Source organism: Carcharodon carcharias, chromosome 17 (assembly GCF_017639515.1).
Source record: "Carcharodon carcharias isolate sCarCar2 chromosome 17, sCarCar2.pri, whole genome shotgun sequence".
In the NCBI taxonomy this organism is placed as follows: Eukaryota; Metazoa; Chordata; class Chondrichthyes; order Lamniformes; family Lamnidae; genus Carcharodon; species Carcharodon carcharias.
In genome coordinates this window covers 91,132,061-91,152,616 of record NC_054483.1, presented here as the reverse complement: position 1 = coordinate 91,152,616, position 20,556 = coordinate 91,132,061, and the positions used below count along the sequence as shown (strand labels likewise).

The following is a 20,556-nucleotide window of genomic DNA, read 5'->3' as shown; positions in this document are numbered from 1 at the left end:
ACTGGATACAGAATGTGGGCAAGCCACACAGCTGCGCAGCACACCCAGACAATGGAGAGGTCACTCGGTTACTTATTGGTGCGAAGCAAAGAGCTTCTCACTAACAGTCCATCAGATCTGCTATCGCTTCAATCTATTTTTGATGATGCTCCTCTGACGGGGGACGGGGAGCATGCTGAAATAGTTAACTTCCCTCATTCCCTCCAAGGGTGCTAGCTAACCTGCGAACTGTTTCCAGCAAGTTCTGTGCTGCTGTGTTTTGCTGTTCGCCTTACTCGAGCGCTTGCCAAGGACCTTAACTTGCCCCTAGAGATCAGGACACCCGCCAACTCGCACGTCTGATAATCGGAGGATTGGGAATCGATTTAAACGTCAACTTGGGCAAATCCCCCTAAGTACTCGTTTCTCGTTTCGCTTCGCACTCTTGATGAGATACTGGAGTTCCCTTCGCCGCCGAAAATGCAGCCGCTCTCACGTCAGCTTGGTGTGATGTGTGACCCTAGTGGCCGGGGTTCTTGGCCCTAGACTGATAAGGCTTTTGAAGGACCTCCTACTTTCCACGTCCCCTCCTTGTCATCGAAGTCCACACTTCGGGAGGGGAAAGGGCGCCGTGCGTCGCACATCCATGAGAAGTTAGAGCGAGAAGTGAGTTCTGGAAACGTGGTTTATACGATTCTAATTGTTCCTCGTTATTAGAAAGGCCAATTAGTAACACAAAAGACGAATCGTGACGCTTGAATTGTTTGAGAAACAAATAATTTTATTTTTTATAGCCCATGAACGTCACTTAAATTGAATCCTTGATTTAATAAAATAGTTTACAGTGTGTGGCTATTGATACCTGGGCACATTGGTACAGTTTGTCTGCACACTGTTTTTTACACTTGGTCTACAAACAAGAATGATCTAACGGTCACGGCCACATAAATTCTGGCGGCAGACACAAAATCATTTCCAATCGTAGTGATTTATACGAAAACACGCATCAATCCACTGCTATCAAGTAGCTAGTGAACTTTGTAGTGTAGTAAATTAAATCGATAGAGGAAACGTTTCAGCATTGGCTGTGTTTCCCATTTTCGGACCTAATCATCTTTTAATGCTTAAAGAAGGCAGCGTGTAAAATTTGCAACATTAGCGCTGGAGATTAAATATAGGCGGTACAATACGAAATTTGCAACTTCAGGTTTCAGGGCTTTATATACAGTCCATTGAAGCACATTTAGCAAGCTAATACCAGGAGGAAAGATTCCCATTAAACTCTGTCCATAGATACTTGGCACCATATGCAGTAACAAAAATAGACAGAAATAGTTTACAAAAAATCTTATGATACCCATCCTATTAAATTTCACATTCTGAAAACTTGGCATTATTTAGGAATAAGTTACTATAGAAGTACTTAACACAGACAGACTTATTATGTGTGGTGCTTATAGTAAATTAGATTATTTCATCACCAATGGCACGGTATAAGCTATCTAAAGTATAGTTTGGTCGAGAACTTGTACTTTTATGTATTCAATCTGCTATCTGTACTAACTAATATTTGATATGTCAGACCACGAGCAGCCAGTCTTTACGAGAAGAATTTCACCTAAGGTTGCTGGAAAGATTATGTTATAAATTAGTTTTCTTTTAAAAGTGGATATAAAAATGAAGAGGAGCTAAATTGTGATTCAAAACTAGATATGTAAAATGTAGTATCTAATATAAGGAATCACCAAAATGAAAATACCTAACTAACCTACCACAGACATAAAAAGGTGAAGGGAATATCAATGAAGCCATCACTGAAAGGAATTCCACTACCTATACAATCCAATGTACAAAAAAACCTCTCTAGTACAGTATAGATATACAATTTTCGCATTGCACTTAATAAAACTTTACAGAAGAGAACGGCTTCTCCTTTTAAAAGACAATGTTTTCAGCTAAACATTATAAATGTGAGATATTTAAAAGATGTAGCAAATTCTACTGTTAGTGTTTGGCAACAAATCTGTGACACGTTTTAAAACTGTCCCACATTTAATTCAAGTGTCACAGGAATGTATGAAATGCGAGGTATGTGTGGCCGTCCTGCGTAGACTTCAGACGTCAAAGCAAAATGGATGATGAGCGGTCTGAGATGTGGCCCTAAGAAATACAGTGTCAACACGAGTTGAATGACAAAGATGTTGGCGAACGTTCTGATGTCCCTGTTCCTCCACTTCTTATTTGCTGGTTGGCAAACAGACTAGAGGGCAGTTTCTCGAAAGATTTTCTCATTTCGCGGATATCTTTTAGCTGCGGCGCCAGGGGAAGGAAACAAACGAACAACATATCACATTGAGCCAACGAAGAATAAGCCAAAAGTATTAAAAAGTGCCAGCATATCAGTTTAGTACCCGAAAGGAAAATGGATGAATAGTAAAAAATAAAATAAAACATTAATATTTACCACCACATCACTGCACCACACAACAGTTGCGCATATTTCTATTAGGTTTACCTGCCCCAGCAGCTATTCGAAAGAACAGGAAGACAGGCTGTAAAAAAAAACACACACACACATCACTGGATCAGTGTGGCATTTGAAAATACAGTGCCCGAATCATGAAGGAATTTGAGAGCCTAGGCTACTTAATTATTCAGATTTTTATTTTCGTCCAGATGTAGTGAAAGGGTAAGCAAAATGGATCATATTGGGGACGAGTTAGAACTGGTACTTTTTGGGTCAAAGTGGGATTTTTTTTTTGGTTAAATAGTTTAGTACTATCATGTTTTTTTCTTTAAAATACTGTGTTCATTTGCTCCTCTTAGCTCTCAATCTCCTCTGGGGAGACGTCCAGCACGTTTCCTTCAAGGTTGTACGGTTTGATGTTGTTATACTGAGGGAGAATCGCGGGTTTCCGCTACTATACTCGCCACCCGCTGTCTCTCCCACCCACTCACTTCGACCCACAGGAAATTCGTGTGATAGCCAAGGCAGCGCCTCAAAATCCACCGCCAGAAATTCAGACCGGCGTCAGCCGAATATGACTCTCAGTGATAAAAACAAAAAAACTGCGGATACTCTCAGTGAAGCAGGTCTGGGTGATACCAACAGGAATGCGCCGATCTGGAGCACCCAATTTCGATAATAGAAAGAACGAGAACGCTACCAACGTCATGGATATGTTCTATGGCGGCAAAAGGGGACTTGCAGTCAGGAGTCTAATGAAAAGACGGCAAATTTTTCATATGCTCCAGTGGACTAGATGGGCGCGTTGAAGTCTAATTAGACAGTGGCTTGTCAGTCCTGACCAATGTTTAGCAGGGATCAGTTTCTCAAATTCCTACTAATTCTAATGCCCATCCCAATGTTAATGTCCTATTTCCCTGACTGGCTGGTCATCATATTTATCACCAACAATTCATGATTTGAGCTCATCTCTGCTAAGTTGCAGGAGGAGCTGGAACCTGCACTGACACACTCGCTGGCCTCTGCCCCTACCTGTTCTCACTGTCTATGTAGTTACAAGTCTGGGCAGAATTGCTCAGTTGAATGCTGACAGTGGGTGCAGTGAGTGAGTGGGTCCTGAGGAGCAGGCAGGGGTCAAACACTGGCTTGGACCAACATAGGCAGGAGCGCCTCTGGGGAGCTATATTCTGCAGAAAGTCCTCAGATATCCATCAGTTGATGCAGAGGAGGGTCAGCTTACCCTCACCTTCAAACCGGATTATCAAATAACAAAAAAAAAATCCAACCAAGTAAAGCTATAGGAGGCAATGCAACAGGTTGTATTACATGTAATATTAACAAGTTGTAATTTCCTGCAGGTTTACCTTATTCTGGCATTTATTACAATCAGCACTCAACTAAAATGCACTAACATTGTAGCAACTGCGCACAATCTATTAAAAGCGTGCCCTCCTCCCTTGTTCTTTATAAAGTCCTGCTTCCTAGCAGCTTGATGGATCCATTTGGCCCCCTCCTCTTCTCTCTCACTTGCTCCGATAGAGCACCCCCCTTGCTGGAGAAAGTCAACAGAAGAACAAACTGCTCTATTGAGCCAAAAAGAGAAAGTGGTAAGGGGTAAGAAAGGGGAAAGTGAAATGAAAAGAGGAGAAAGAGTAGTCATGGAGAAAAAGCTGAATGTGAGAGAGGATAGAAAGATGAAAGAAACATAGAAGTGAGAGAAAGCAGGAAACAAAAGCAAAGGATAAAGTGAGAAAATATAGAAGCGAAGAGTTAGAAAGAACTGGGTGAAATGGAAGTGATACAGGAGAAGTGAAATATCTGAGAGAACGAAAAACAGACGTGGAAATTAAGAATGAGAACTGAATAGGGAAGGTGATGGTAAGGAGGTGAGCAAGATTTTTTTTGAAGATTTATCATTAGCAACATCCTTCACTAGAGGGATCTGAGAGATTAAGAGTTTTGTTATTAGGGCCTGACCTGAAAAAACTTTGAAAACCACTGACTCAGAAAGTTCTGCTATAATTTATTGTGAAGAATGGCAATTGGTTTGAATAAGCCTTCGTAAAAGACATGTGGGTGTAGTACGTGGGCAGCTTTCAGACATCTCGAGCAAGACTTGAGGTTGCGCCTATTCTTGGCTTTAGGTTACACACAGATCAGATTGCTGGCGGAGTTATATTGCTGCACCCCACTGTAACTGCTTCATATCATCTTACTAATAATACTGAAACTACTCTTGCAATGAATATTTAAATTATAAAGTTTAAAGTGCTTTCTATTATAACAGTCATAACTTCCCTCCAGCTGGATTGGTTTAAAATGACCCTCCTATATTTTACTGCAATTTTTAAATTCATTCTCAGGATGCTGACAAGGCCAGCATTTAATGACCATCTCTAGTTGTAGTTAACAAGCTGATGAGTCGCTTTATTGAATACAGCTGAATGGCTTCCTAGGCCATTTCAGGGGGCAGTTAAGAGTCAACCACACTGCTGACTCACCTATAGGCCAGACCAGGTAAGGACAGCTGATTTTCTTCCCTGAAGGACAGTTGTGAACCTGATGGGTTTTTATGACAACCCAGTAAAGTTTTATTCCCAATTTATTTAATGAATTGCACTTGAATTCCCCAGCTGCTGTACTGGAATGCACTCCAGAACTCATGCCTCCAGATCTTTAATCTAGCCTTTTGGATTATTATTCTGGCAACATAACCACAATGCTGCCATACGATTAATTGAAAAATGATTCCAACTGAAAGAGCATATTAGCACATCTCTTAAATAATTGTGTGCCAATTTTCTCCCCTTGATTTTAGAGATTTTTCCATGACCACCACCTTAACCAACTGACAATATTTGAGTTATATAGTTTCTCTTGCTATCCGAAGATGGATAACTTACATACACTACGTACCTAACAACATGGCGCAGGTCAATATATCTTTGAAGACTTAAATAACTTAAAATTTAATCAAAGCACATATCCAGCCAGCAGCCAGAAATGACTCTTTTAACGATATTATCAAATGTGACTTAAATACAATGTTTCATTATGAAGATCTCAAAGTACAGACTATTGATAAAAATACATCTTTCACTGAATGAATAATGTAAATAAAGAATTTCTCTCATTATAAATTATAGATATGTTTATGAATTCTTATTCAATTGTTAAATATAATGTTCAACTGTATTTACTTTAATTAGTATAGGAAATTAATGCTTTTCAGGAGACATCCTGTAGTTGCTCCAGTAATCATGACAACAGTCATATTGTTTAATAGCAGTTTGTTCTACATTTTCTCATTTTTTTGTTGTTAGCATCCTTCGACCTATGACAGATAGTGAACACCCAGAAAGCACTCCATTTCAGAATGGGGCTTCTTCATATGGTACACCTCTGGTGATGGCTTTGAAGGCCAATCTTTGAGAGGCAGGTTCTGCCCCAAGTGTCATACATGAAGCTACCAGGTGTTGTTGTGGGTTGTTGTTTTTGGTATTGACGTTTGTTGCCAACTGGTCATCGTGATGGTGCATTCCAGCCCACAGCCCACTTTGCTCTGTGGTCAGCTGGTGAATCACGCGTGTGATAATCGATGCTTAAGGGTCTTCATGATACACTTGCACACATCCTGGAAGCAAAGTTTTGGGCATCCTGCTGGTCCTTTGACTCCAGCTACCTCACCATCCAGAAAGTCCATGGGTATGCGACCGTGGTCCACCCTGCAGACATGCCTGACCCACCAAAGCTGCCTCTGTTTGATTACTGCCAAAAAAACGTGGCAGCTCTGCCTTTGAGACGACTGCTGTATGCGTGATTTTGTCCTCCCAGAATATACCTATAATGCACCACAGGCAGCAAAGATGGAAATTGTTGAGCTTCTTTTCTTGATAGCTGTAAGTCATCCATGTCTCACAGCAAGGAGCTGGGAAGGCAGGACTTAGAAACTATCAGCTTGGTCCTAAGGGTAAGTTTGACATTGTCCTGTGTGAGTTTTGTGAGCCGGCCAAAGGCGGTAGCCGCTTGCTTGATGTGTGTGGAAAGTTTTGTACCGAGGGACAGATTGTTTGCCACTGTGGATCCAATTTTTTAACTACTTGCAGATTGGTGTTTGTTTAGTGTGTTTGGGGGCAGAGATGCAACACCTTGTCCCATGAGCACAGTTTTCTTGACACTTATAGCCAGGGAGAACAAATTACAGGCATGGGAGAGACAGTCCGTGAGTCTTTGTAGCTGGGTTTCAGCAAGGGTGACTGGAGCAGCATCATTCTTCATTCTGATGCTGTACTGTTGGAAGTGGAGCCATCAACCTATACAGTGAGGTGCATGTTGTCATGGAAGAAACGGATGAAACTGAGGAGCTTTTGTGGACAGCCAACTTTTCCAAAAATCTTGTAAAGATTTTGAAATCTTGTAACTACCAGCACTTCGCACTGTCACTTGAATAACTGTTACCCACCAAAGGTTTACCTGAAAGCGCCGATGCTGATATCAATGAAGCTTGGAAGTCATTGAGCTCAAACATCTATGAAGCAGCAGGAGCATCATTTAGTAAAGGCAGAACCCACACCAAGTACTGGATTGAGACCTACTCAGCTGAGCTGATATCTGTCATTGACGCAGAAAACAAAGCCTGCATAATGCACATCATAAGCACCAACAGCTGAAATACTACATGGCCTGAAAGCAGCCAAGGCAGCCATGCAAAAGATTGGGAGATATCGCACAACTGGGTTAACTTACGTCAAGAAATCCAAACTGTGACAGTGGAAATCTATGAACAATGTATGAAGGGATCAAGAGAGCGCTTGGTTCTACTGTCACCAAACTTTCCCCCCTAAGGTCAGTCGGTGGTGAAGTATTCACCAACAGAAGTAAACAGATGCTGGGTTGAACATGACTGTGAGCTGCACTCCTGTGAGATGGACATCTCCCAGTCTATGCTTGACGTTCTCCGGCAATGGATAAGTTAGATGAAGAACCTTCATTGCTTGAGCTTGAGAAGGCCACAGACTGCTTAGCAAAGAGGCAACCGGTGAGGATGGAACCCCAGCTGAACTGTTCAAGCACGGCAAGTCCCATCTATTGCCATGCCTTTATGATCTTCTCCTTCTCTGCTGGCTCCATTCCACAGGTGAAGCGTGACGCAAAACTCATCACACAATACAAAAACAAAGGCAGCAGAGGAGACCGCAACAGTTACAGGGGCATCTCACTCCTTCCATCCAGTGGCAGGCTGAGTGTAACTGGAAGCACGGTACAGTTTCCATGCTGGAAGATCTACTGTGAACATGATCCTCTCTACACACCAGCTACAAGAGAAGTTTAGGGAACAGGGTATAACTCTTTACCTTCCGTAGATTTCACTAAGGCATTCGACACTGTCTGCAACGTCATCCTCATCCATGTCTCACAGCAAGGAGCTGGGAAGGCAGGACTTAGAAACCATCAGCTTGGTCCTAAGGGTAAGTTTGACATTGTCCTGTGTGAGTTTTGTGAGCCGGCCAAAGGCGGTAGCCGCTTTCTTGATGTGTGTGGAAAGTTCTGCACCAAGGGACAGATTGTTTGCCACTGTGGATCCGATTTTTTTAACTACTTGCAGATTGGTGTTTGTTTAGTGTGTTTGGGGGCAGAGATGCAACACCTTGTCCCATGAATTGTTAGTAGCAGTAAATTGATGACAAGGTTAAGCTATTTCTCTTCTAAGGAAGTTCATCCATCAGTTCCAAGATGAAGTTGGTGTGCTAGTGATTGCTGGAACAGTGGGACTGTCTAAGTGAGATATTTGAGATCATGGTTATAACATCTCGAAAACCAATAGCTACAGAATCAAGTTGGAGCTGGCAACATTAGCCCCCTGGGCTACAGGGCATTCTGCATTTGTAACATACTAACGAGACTCTAGTGTTAGTTATGCTTTTGGCAGTATAACTGCAGTCTAATTGATAACTGCCTCAGCTGTTGTGCTTCCCAATTAAGCAGTGCTTTGATCTGCTTGGATTGCTCCATTTCAGAAGTACTTTATTCATGCATATTAGTTCTGAGTTGAAGTATTGATAGTCATAAGTAAAAGTTCTTAATTTTAGACTTTGGAAATTTCTTCCTTCTAGGACAGGTAATAAATAACAATCTCAATGGGCAGGGAAGGAATTTCTGAGAAATAAAGCAAAATTTTTAAGAGTAATCTGCAGTTATAGAGCCAAAGTAGCAGTACAACGCTAGGATCAAGTATCTATTTGTCCTTTGGAATTGGATTTTGTGGTCAGCGGTGAAATGACCGATGGTGTTGACCTCGAGGAAAGTTACCCATAAAACGCTAACAATCTCTATGGCCTGGGTTTCCCTTTTCCCCATGTTGATTTCAATCTGGTGCCAAGTTAAGGGGATCTCCAGGCATTCAGAACAGGAATGTCATCAAGCAGAGTAAGCAACCAATCATATTGAAGTATTCTCATAGATAACAAACCAGAAAGCAAAATGTGCTGGTTATCCCTTCACCTCTTAGTTATTTTGCAGAGAGCAAGATAATGATTGGGCATTCACATAGGATTAAGGTATAAACTGAAATATCATAAAATGTGGAGTTTTATTATCATAATGGAGAAAAATGACATTCCACAAATGTAAAGGTAGCTTTTCAGGGCCAGTGACATTGTTCATAAGTAATTATGAACTTGTATGCAATTAAAAACCCAGCCATACCTCACTAAAAAAATGTATCTTTTTGTGTGTTTTTTTAAGTGATATTACTGCATAAAAGGGCAAAGTACAGTGATTTCTAATTGAGTGCAGTCTGCAGAAACTTCCAACAGAGCACCAAGTGGAGGACAGTAGCAGCACTGACACCAACTTCTGAGTTTCCATGTTTACTTGTGCATAGATGGATGCCAGAAGTTGCTGTCAGTTTCATACGAGTAATGGTGGTGAATGATGATAGTTTCATCAATGTCACTACTGCAAGATCCGGGCCATTGTTTCCGCTGGGTCACTGCCCCTTTTTTTGATGGAAAGAACTATGCTGATAGTTGTGGCAAGTGCTTCTTGTGTCTGCCTCTTTCCATGGGGAAATACGTTTTTGGATTGGTACGATAGCATCATCTGCTTAAAATCCCAGCAGACTGCATGAATTGCCTCTGGTGCAATGCACTCCATGCACAAGGCAAGTGCACCAAAGTGTTAAGACTTGATCCTGGCAGAAATCGTGCCCAACATAATATAAAATACAATTTTCTTTGCAGAAGTTCATTGCAGAGCAATCACCTGCTGTTGGAAAGTTTGAAATGTTAGCTTTTGCAATGACTTGGAAATATTTATGGTGGGTACCATGGGCCCTTTTAAAGTATGGCCGCCAAATCATCCCAGCTGAAGTGGATACTGTAATTGTGCCATAAATAGCGTCCACAACTTAGATTTGGAATGCGATGAAGGGCACATTCATGGAGTGGGCAGAACATCTGCTGTGCCCCCAGATAACCAGAGCACATTTTTACTTTGGAACCTGAGTTTGTTCTTAACAAGAATTAACCCGAGTTATTTCTGAGAGTGGAGCCACCCTGCTCCTTGTATCAATAACAGCCTACAACTAAGCAAACATATTGGTTCTAACAATGGCTTAGCATAATGTAAGTTCCTCACTTTTTAATGTGCCTTGATTAATTCCTTTACTTAACTGATTATGCTATTAAGACAAAATAACCTAGTGTCAAATGGCTTCATTTTTCAAGAAGCAGTCCCTACAGTTATCCTATAATCAAACTTTTCTCATATATAGGCAGAAAGTAAATATCTCTCTTTCTTTCTCTTGCATATGTGTATTTGTTCAATCATGCTGTTGATTTTCATTTTTGACTTGCATGCTCCAGATAGCCACACAAGGACAAAAAGAAGAGGTCACCGGTGTAAATAAGTATGCAATGACATACTTTAAACACTTAATATTAAAGTAGATAACACGTGGCCTATAATCTTGCCTGAAGTAGAAAGCTTTAATTTGTCCCTATACTTGAGAGGAGCTCACTCATTGGGTAGCTCTGGGGAATTGCAGGTCTAGATACGGATTTGAAGACAAATTTACTGGCAGAAATGCAGATCTTGTAAAACAGTGGCTTATTTTCAAATTTTGTAGCTCTTGTTTGTACAATAAAGGCATTGGTTTGATGCCCCTTCCAGTCCTAAGAGAGTTGAGTTGAACAATATTCTTACGCTATATACTAAAATCTTGTGAGACATATTGCAATAGGTTTCAAAAACGTTAATGATGACATTTTATTTGTGTAAAATAAAATGCAGCGCATTTAACTGTGTTAACTAAATTATTACCTAAGCTAGGTGAAACAGACACCACTAAAATAATCCAATTACAATGAAGTGAGTGAATATGTTAGTATACTGATAACCTAGTTTTCAATGTTGATTGAGATGCAAACCAGCGACATAAGGATTGTGCAGCCATCTTTGCTGTTAATTACCGTTTATACTGGGCGATTCAAGAACATTCTGGCTGCCATCAGCATAGCTTATAGTCATTTAACTGGCCAGATAGAAGATGGTTAATTTGAGTTCCCCCTTCCAGCATGTGTATGTGAGACACAGTCTCATAAAATAGGAAAACAGGCTAAAAAAGTTCAGTGAATAATTTTACCTCAACAGCTTTCTGTTGAGTCCAGATGCAGCCCACCCACCATGATAAGCCTTTTAGAGTCTAGGGAAAAGCAGAACACTGGAAGTGGTAAAGGAATGTACTCTGGACAAGTTTTCTAGAACAAAACATTTTGGAATCGCCAAGGGAGCAGGCCATACTGGATTTAGTGACAAGTAACAAACCAGAATTAGTTAACAATCTTGATGATATGGAAACATCTTGAAAATAGAAATCATAATATGATTGAATTCGATATTAGGATTAAGAGGAAGAATGGAGAGGCAGAAACCAATGTTTCACATTTAAGTAAAGGAATGAGAAATGAATTGGCCACAGCAAACTGGGCTGAACTGTTAAAGGGCAAACCTATAAACAGTGGGATGTGGTCAATAGGACTCAAGTATTTAACAGAACAAGTACGTAATCCTAATAGGAATAAACTTCATTTGCAGCTCAGTAACTATGATTAATAAGTGAGGTATGACACAGTATCACACTAAATGCAAGGAAATGTGGAAATCCAGTGGACTGAGAGAGGTAAAAAAAACAAAAAATGAATAACAGTAAAAAGTGCAAAAGGAAACACGATAAAGAAAATTCAATGGATATAAAAGCTAATAGCAAAAGAATTAAAAAATGCAGTTAATGAGAGAATGTGGGAAAGGGCAATTAGGGCTCATTAAAGAACAATGTAGGCAAAACTGTAATGGATAATAAGGAAATGTCAAACTTGCTAGAAGAGTACTTTATATCAGCTTCAGAGTAGAGAAAAAGGACATAATACCAGCAGTATCAGGGAATCTGAAAGTAAGTGAAAGGGAGAAACCCAGTGGGTTTAATATGTAAAACAAATGGATAATAGGGACATAAAGGGACATGGTAGACAAATCTCCAAGACATGATTGTTTCTATCCCAGAGCACTAACAAAAAAAGGTGAAGAAATTGCAGATGCATTAACCATATTTTGCAAAGCACACCAGATTCAGGAAGTCCGCCTATGTATTGGAAAATTGTAAATGTCATTCCATTGTTGAAGAAGGAAGTAATCGACTAATTATAGACCCATCAATTTAACATCAGCTATGGGGAACTAACTGGAATCTATCATGAAAGACACAAGTCCAAACGATCAGAGAAAGTCTGTATGGATTCCAGAAGAGTAGGTAATGCACAATTAATATTGTTGAATCTTCTGAGGAGTTGATTACCATGCTTAGGGGTCTGTCTATGGATGTTACCTATTTGGACCTCTGGAATACATCTGATAAGGTTTCACACAATCAGCTGCAAAAATGGAAAAGTATGGAATTGGAGGTAACCTTGTGACATCTATTCTTAATTGGTTGGGAGACTACAGGCAGAGAACAAAAATAAAGGTACCAAATTCTGATTAAAAGAATATAACAATTGTTCTTCTATAAAAAAGATCCGTGCTGAGGCATTAATTTTTCACCATATATATTAATGACTTGAATGAAGGAATAGAGAGTTGTATATCCAAGGTTGCAGATAACGCTGTTAGGAGGCACAATGAGTTGAGCACATGGGAACTGGAAATTACAAAGAAAAAAGCAAGATAGGCAGACTTAGTTAGTGAGCAAAACTATGGAAGATGAAGCTCAATGTGGGGCAGTGTGAGGTCATCCACTTTGAATCTGAAAAATAGAATAAGAATGTTTTCTCAAAGGAGAGAGGTCAGAGCTGTTGAGGGACAAAGGGATTTAGCAATCCATGTACAGAATTCGCAAAAAGTGAGCGCATAGGTACAAAAAGTGGCCAGATAGCCTACTGGGATGTTGGTCATTCTCTCAAGGGAATTGAAATACACAAGTGAGGAGGTGATGCTTCAGTTTTCCAGTCAGAAGAACAGGGCAGAATTGTCCAGTCTTGCCAGCAGCGGGTTTCATGGCGCACAGGAGTGCAAAATTCAGAGAGAGGACAAAAATCGGAATCCCGCTAGGAAATCAGTTCGGAATTTTCCCCTCATCACTTTCATGGCGAACGGGGGCGGGAGGGGGGCAGTGGGGAGGAGAAGGGTGACAAAGACGTGGGGGACAGTGTGCTATGGTGGAGTTGGAGGGGAAGGGGAGGGTCACAGACACATGGGTGCAATGGTGTTTGGTGAGGTTGGAGTGGGGAGAAATGATGGCAGGCAGAGGGAAGACCGAGGGTGGGGAAGCTGGAGCCCGACATGGAAGACTAGAACACAGATGCAGAAGCAGGTGGATGGGAGTTGAACTGTATGAAAGGGAGGGGATGCACACAGACTCTGGAATACAGGGCGGGGATTGAGGGGGGTGTGAAGGGGGGTTACACAGAGACTCATTGAGACGGGAAAGGCTTGCACATGGCTGATGGGTAGCTTAGAGAATCATGGAGGCGGGCCGGGGGGGGGAAGGCAGACTGTGTCGTGATCAGTCATGAAGGAATGGGACAGCACATTGAAAGACAGGCATAGTCCCTGGTCTGGGGCCAAGAGGTTGGAGTGATAAATCAAAGGCAGTCCTGGGGATTTTGGGGGCCATGCTATAGGGCTCTGCATAGCACACATGTCGTAGCCCTGCTCCAGGGAGGGGCAAGGCCTGTGTGCTTTGTGGGATAAGGCACAGCTTGGTGTATAGGGTGTGGTCATCGTCTTACAGCTGGTGGCCATGGGGCTGTCTGGCTCAGTACTGGGCTGCAGGTAGGATGGTCCTGGTTAGGAGAGGCGTCTGCAGCCTGTAAATGAGGAAAAAGTAATAAGATTACAGAGGGGTTTATCCAAAGTTCTCATTGGGGGCGTTCACTTCTGCGCACACTGCCTCGGGATGGAGGGGAGTGTGGTCCCCATTGGGCATGGGATCATCAACAGTGATGGGTTCGGGGGTGGGGGCAGCTAGAATGTCCACCATAATGACAATAGATCCAGGGTTACTGGGGAGGCTGTAGAATAACTGGAGGGAGCTCTACCTGCACTTCGTGGGGTTCCAAGAAGATTTGAGGGACCCAAGCACTGACAGGGTGGGTCGAAGCTGGTCGCAAAATAAAAATACAGCAGCACCATCTTGAAAGCCCAAAGCTATTGTGCAGTTTAAAAAGGAAACTGGCAAGGAATCTGCACAAGATGGGTCTGAGGCAGTGTGGGAGAAGCCCACAGCCAGACTAGGGTGCCACCCTCAAACTGCTTAGAGTCTCAACATTGAAATAGAGTCAGAGCTGAGAGAAAAGAGGAAGATTTCCTTGAGAAGGTGCAATTGTATTTTGGTGAGCTTTAACGGGAGGCTGCAGGAGTCATTGGCTTCACAATACAGCTGCTACATTTGAGCATTAACAGAGAGGCATGTGAGAATAGAAAACGGAGGCAACTGTTAAGGAAGCACAACTGCTGTATATCTGCCAGATCATCAAGGAAAGTTTCTAATGTGCTTTCTCCAATTGGCATTGAAAATGGGCCAAAGGCTATCCAGTCATTGTTGAAGTACAAGTTGAGTTTGATCAGTAAACCAGATCAGAGATTGTAGGAGTGACTTTGGTAAGGTAGCACATTTCATGAATATGTCCAAACCTCCTCCATCCTCTGTGCGATTGAGATGTCAAGTGTCAGGTATGGCATCTTGGGCACCTAGATCTGTGAGTGTGTGCCTCAGCTACAAGGCTGTCTCAGTGAAAAGCTAGAAACACAGACGCAGCATGCAGCTCTAGGGCATGACAGTAGCTTTCTGTATGTGAGTGGGCGGTCTACTATATTTGCCCAGTATTCATTAATCTGTTGCATCTATCAGTCCAGAGCCACCCTACCCATGGAGACCTCAAGGTGCTCACATGTTAGAGCCACGACATCAGATAGAACACAGACAGACTCCTCCATCCTTCGCTCTAGTCGGTTGGCTGCCTCTCACAACTCTACCTGATTGTCCACCACCTGTCATTTCATTTCCAGCATGTGTGACATGGCTGTTTTCAGAGGTTCATCATCTGACTTGGACTCAGAGGCTGATCTCCTGCAGTACTCCAAGCGCCAGAGACCTGGGCTGTCACTGCCACTGCAGAGACGGGTCAGTGAGGAATTTCCAGAATGCAACCCACGAGCCTAATCTAGATCTGTGCCCATCGATTGTGTGTCTCTGCGCTGGTGGAGGCTGCAGGTGAACGCGGTGGTGGGTCTACATCTGATGCATCCTCAGCATCCTCCCCTGAGATGGTCCGGAGCCGTGTCTGGGCCTGCTGGTGCCTGTAAGAGAGAGAAGATAGATTTAGTTCATAAGCAGGCAGAATACAACATTGTATGTCCCTCACTGTGAATGTCAGGATGTGATCAACTCATGGAGGTCTTGTCCTGTTGGCTTGCTGGAAGAGGCCGATCTTGCCCTACCCACAGAAACAATCTTTATCTTCACCTGCCAGCTCGGCGGCCTCCTCCTCAAAGTGTGTCAGCCCCTGGATGTTTGCCGTCCCTCCTCCAGTCTGAGATATCTCCCTCTACTTGTGGGTGAGCTTGGTCTGCATGAAGAGAGATGGAATGCAAGTTGATGAGAAGAGATGAAGGAGGGATTGGGAAGCTCGCCTCCTGTGTGTGCTGAGCCCTCCCCAGTAAGGATTGAGAATGGGGTTCGTGCAGCATGATACATGAGATGCTGGTGATGTTAAAGTGTCCGTGAGATGATCAGTGCTGATGTCTCCCCCGCTAATACTGTGCGAGATCCCTGAGCAATGTAACCCTTTGAGTGCATTAAGTCATTATGAGAGTGAGATTGGAGCGAGCTGAATGTTGACTTACCCTGATGGAGAGGATTAGATCATTCATCTTCTTCCTGCACTGGATGGTGTTTCTTAGCCGGGTGCCTGGCCCGCTGACCTCCCTTGCAACTGCCTCGCAGGCCGATGAGGGGAGGCTGGTGGGCCTCTGTAGCCACCCCTCGGATAGAGGATATCCTGGTGCTCGTGGACTGGACAGGTCAGGGTCTCGAGGGAGTCACTAAGCGGGATTTTCCAGCCCCGCCCATCGCCGGGATTGTCTGGTCCCACTGAAAGCCAACAGACTTTTTGATGGACCGCCAAATCTCCCAGCGGCCGGTCCCTCCACTATGGGGCCAGAAAATCCTTGTCATTGCCAAACCTAGGAGCAGCTTTTTTCTTCGGTGGAGCCATATCAAGAAGTTTCCTGTACACAGATGCCTGTTGACAGTAATGTGTGTGTTTGGGTGGCCCCATTAGGTAATGGTGGGGCAGACGAATCAGTGCCCACTCCGCCGTGCGACTCGGAGAGCTACTTGCCAATGCATAATTAATGAGCTTCCGAGCGTGAAATCGGGCCTGGTTTCCTGTTAGTCCGCCCAATGCACCGTGAAACCCGACTGCCACCGCATTGAGTCTTCAGAAGGGAAAGTTTTGGGGCGCTGCATCAGAGGAAAGGTATACGAGCCTTGGAGCAGCTTACAGTGCAAATTCACCAAAATGATTCCAAGGCTTAGAGGGTTAAATTATGATTACAGGCTGCATGAACTTGGTTTGTATTCCCTTGACTTTAGAAAGTGATGATCTAATCAAGCTCCTGAAGATGATAAAGGGATTTGATAGGGTTGATATAGAGAAATGATTTCTTCTCTAATAGGAGAATCCAGAACTGGGGCTTTAATTTAACATTAGAGCTAGGCCTTTTAGCAATGAAATCACAACACATGTTTCCATACAATGGGTAATGGAAGTTTGGAACTCTCTCCTGCAAAGGCTATTGCTGGGTTAATTGAAATTTTCAAGGCTGAAATCAACAGACATTTATTAGGTAATGATACCAAGGGATATGGAGCCAAAGTGGGGAAATGGAGTTAAGGGACTGAACTGATACTGAAAAATAACACAATATAACTTTAAGAGAAGTGCCTCAACAACTAGCACTGCAGATAATTGGGAACAGGATAAAAGCCAATGGGAAATAAGTGTATGGCAAGGGACAGGTAAAAGAGAGGAGACTATGTTTTGTCTGTTTGTAATCATTAGAGAGCACTGGAAAGAACATTAACTGGGTTAAAAAAAAACAATTACTGGACTGAACAGCTCACTACAGCCAGATAAACAATGCAGACAAGTATCATTACAGTGGAGCGAATCACTTTGATGAAAAGGGCTTCTAATTAAATGGAACTCTTATATTGGATCTAAAACTGGATTCAGAATAGATTCTATCCAAGTAAATGGGAATTCACGTTAAGAAAAACACTACATAATTGAAATTATAACAGTTATATAATCCATTTATAAATGTAAAAGAAGCAGAGCGTTGAAAGGGAGAGTTATACTGATCATTCTTGGGTAACGGCTGTAACTACTGCAAAAATAGGAATTTGAAAAATGTTCCCATGTGTTCTCTATACAAACACAGTTTGTGGAAAATGCTCTTACATCTCCATGTAAATAGATCTTAAATATATTTTTATATATCCCCATGTCAGTAGGACTCATCCAGCACTGTCTACATCCAGAGGATGAATATTTTTGAAGTTTTTACAAAGGTCATTTCACTAATACTAGTTTGTTTCCTAACCAGATATCTTGAAGCATTTTTTGCTGTCATTGTATCTTCACCAAATTTTGTTAGTATTTGGCAGCAGTGAGCTGCTTATCTATCGATCAGAATGACATAGTGGAGAGAAGGAAAGAAAAGCTTCACTGACACCAATGGAGGAGAGTGGAGGTGGAGGGTGAAAGAGAGAACTTCATTTCAATGCAGTACTGAAGGAGTGCTACCCTGTTGGAGATGGTGGGGTTCTTCTTGAGTAGTGGCGCAAAGCAGCCTACATTGGATCAGCCACCGGTTACATGCAGCATATGAAAGTTCCATTGCAGTTAATGATTTTAAATATCAGGCACTGCCAATCCAATACTACCCGTTTTGTGCCACTAACCTAGATGAATGGCTACCCCTACGTCTTTTAGGTGAGATCAAACCAAGGCCTCATCTGTGCTTTCAGTTGGACATAAAAGATGCAGTGGTGCTATTCAAAGAAGAGCAGGGGAAAATTCTCTTATATCCTGGCCAACACACCCACCTCAACCAGCGCTGCTAAAACAAATTAATTGGTCATTATCTCATTGCTGTTTATGGGAGCTTGCTGTGAACAAATTAGCTGTCATGTTTGCTTACATTACAACAGTGACTCCACTCCAAAGATACTTCATTTGCTGTGAAGAATGTTGAGACATCACAAAGATATAAAAAGTCAGTTTCCTTTTCTTATTTCTATTCTATTAGGCCAGAATTTGCTGTAATGGGGCCCCTAACACTGTCCGATGTTATTTGAACTGGCCCCTGCATCCATCAGCTCAAAAAATATTTGCCCATTATATTGCTGAAAGTGTGAGGGGATAATGTCACAGTGAGGGAAACAGGGTATCTGGGACCTAAGTGAGTAGGGCATACAGCAGGGTATCTCCCTAACCAATCAGACTAAAGGATTGAAAAATAACTTGTCGTAAGACGTATCTACCATGCAAACACGGCAACCTCACAACATTCAATGCGTTTTAATTGTGCGCAAAAATCTTTTCTTGCAAAGCTAACAGCACAGTGGCAAAACCTGAACAGCCACTTTACAATATTGGCATTTATCTACGTATTTGCCCCTCACCTGAAGTTACCATAGCATTTATGCATAAATAACGGCAAGTGCTATTCTCCTCCTCATTTTGACACTAAAATCTGCTCAGCAAGACAGAGAACTAAGGTTGGCAAAGGAGAGAATGACTGATATCTTGTCATTAAAATAGTCTCACACATCCATCCCTATAGTAGTCACAAAGAGCAGTGTCTAGCCTTGTTGGTATTTACTGCTAATATTATAAATCTCTAATATGCCATTGAAAAACTTTCATTAATAAATAAATCAACAGATTAGTCTTGAAACATAATTTCCTGATAATTATCTGTTAATATCAGAGAATCAAGTATTAAAATTGGAGTTTTTATACATATTAATTTAAAGAATTGGGGGAAAAAATCCCTTAGTAGGAGATTGCAAGATTTGAATCCTTGTGTAATGTACTCAACATTTCAAGCACTATTTATTTTAACTAATAATATTTTCCCCCAGTATCAACAGTTTACCAGGCATTATAGTTAATTTACAAACATTAGTCCTTTGACTCAACTTATAAATGATAGAAATTCAAAGTCTGATCTCAGTATCCACAGGAATCCACAATGTCCTCACAGGCTGGGAGTCAGGATGGGATGTCAGAGAGGAACAGGGAGTCAGGGAGGGGGTTGGGTGTCTGAGGTGGGCTGGGGAGTCAAAGGGGGGGTGAAATGTCAGAGAGGAACAGGGGGATTCAGGGAGGGGTGGGGTGCCTGAGAGGGGGTGGGGAATCAGGGAGGGGGTGGGGTGTCAGAGAGCAACTGGAGAGTCAGCGAGGGGGTGGGGTGTCAGAGAGGGGCTGGCGGGGTGGGGGGGGCGGTGGTGTCAGGGTGGGGGTGGGGTGTCTGAGAGGGGCTGAAGAGTCAGGGAGGGGGTGGTGTGTCAGAGAGGAATAGGGTCAGGGAGGGGTGGGATATCAGAAGGAAATGGGGGATCTTGGTGGGGGTGGGATGTTGGAGAGCAACAGGGTGCCAGGATGGGGGTGGGGTGTCAGAGAGGGGGCAGGGAGTCAAGAGAAGGGCAGGGTTTCAGAAGTGGGACGATAAGTTAAAGAGGGATTGGTGTGTGACATTCAGGAAGGGTGTCAGAGTGGGGGTGCAGAGCAGACTTGATGGGCTGAATGGCCTAATTTCTGCTCCTATGTCTTATGGGCTTATGGGTGGGGTGTAGCAGAGGAAGCAAGAGAGTCAGAGAGGGTGCAGGGAGTCAGGGAAGGGCTGGGAGACAGGGTGGGCTGAGGAGTCAGGCAAGAGGCAGGGAGTCAAGGAGGGGTGACCATAAGACAAAGAAGCAGAAATTAGGCCATTTGGCCCATCGAGTCTGCTCCACCATTCAATCATGGCTGATAAGTTTCTCACCCCATTCTCCCACCTTCTCCCCGTAACCTTTGATCCCCTTACCAATCAAGAACCTATCTATTTCAGTCTTAAATACACTCAATGACCTGGCCTCCACAGCGTTCTGTGGCAATGAATTCTATAGATTCACCACGCTCTGGCTAAAGAAGTTTCTCCTCATCTCTGTTCTAAAAGGTCTACCTTTTACTCTGAGGCTGTGCCCTCGGGTCCTAGTCTCTCCTCCTAATGGAAACATCTTCCCCACGTCCACTGTATCCAGGCCTTTCAGTATTCTGTAAGTTTCAATCAGATCTCCCCTCATCTTTCTAAACTCCATCGAGTATAGACCCAGAATCGTCAAACGTTCCTCATATGTTAAGCCTTTCATTCCTGGGATTGTTCTCGTGAACCTCCTCTGGACCCTCTCCAGGGCCAGCACATCTTTCCTGAGATCCGGGGCCCAAAATTGCTCACAATATTCTAAATGTGGTCTGATCAGAGCCTTATAAAGCCTCAGC

General features: G+C 42.8%; 1 protein-coding gene across 2 annotated transcripts in view; it reads right to left on the bottom strand.

Annotated features, from left to right (window-relative positions):
• Positions 1-739: 739 nt before the first annotated feature.
• Positions 740-20,556, bottom strand: part of LOC121289806 (inositol polyphosphate-5-phosphatase A) — a 568,674-nt gene continuing 548,857 nt past the window's right edge. Inside the window, exons 15-16 of one of the 2 annotated variants that reach the window (XM_041209646.1) lie at positions 2,444-2,531; positions 740-2,289 (exon numbers count right to left, since the gene is read on the bottom strand). In XM_041209646.1, the coding sequence (XP_041065580.1) occupies positions 2,451-2,531 (81 nt within the window). In that variant the 3' untranslated portion in view covers positions 740-2,289; positions 2,444-2,450. The remainder of the gene's footprint in view (positions 2,290-2,443; positions 2,532-20,556) is intronic. The other variant, XM_041209645.1, reaches the window with a different exon arrangement.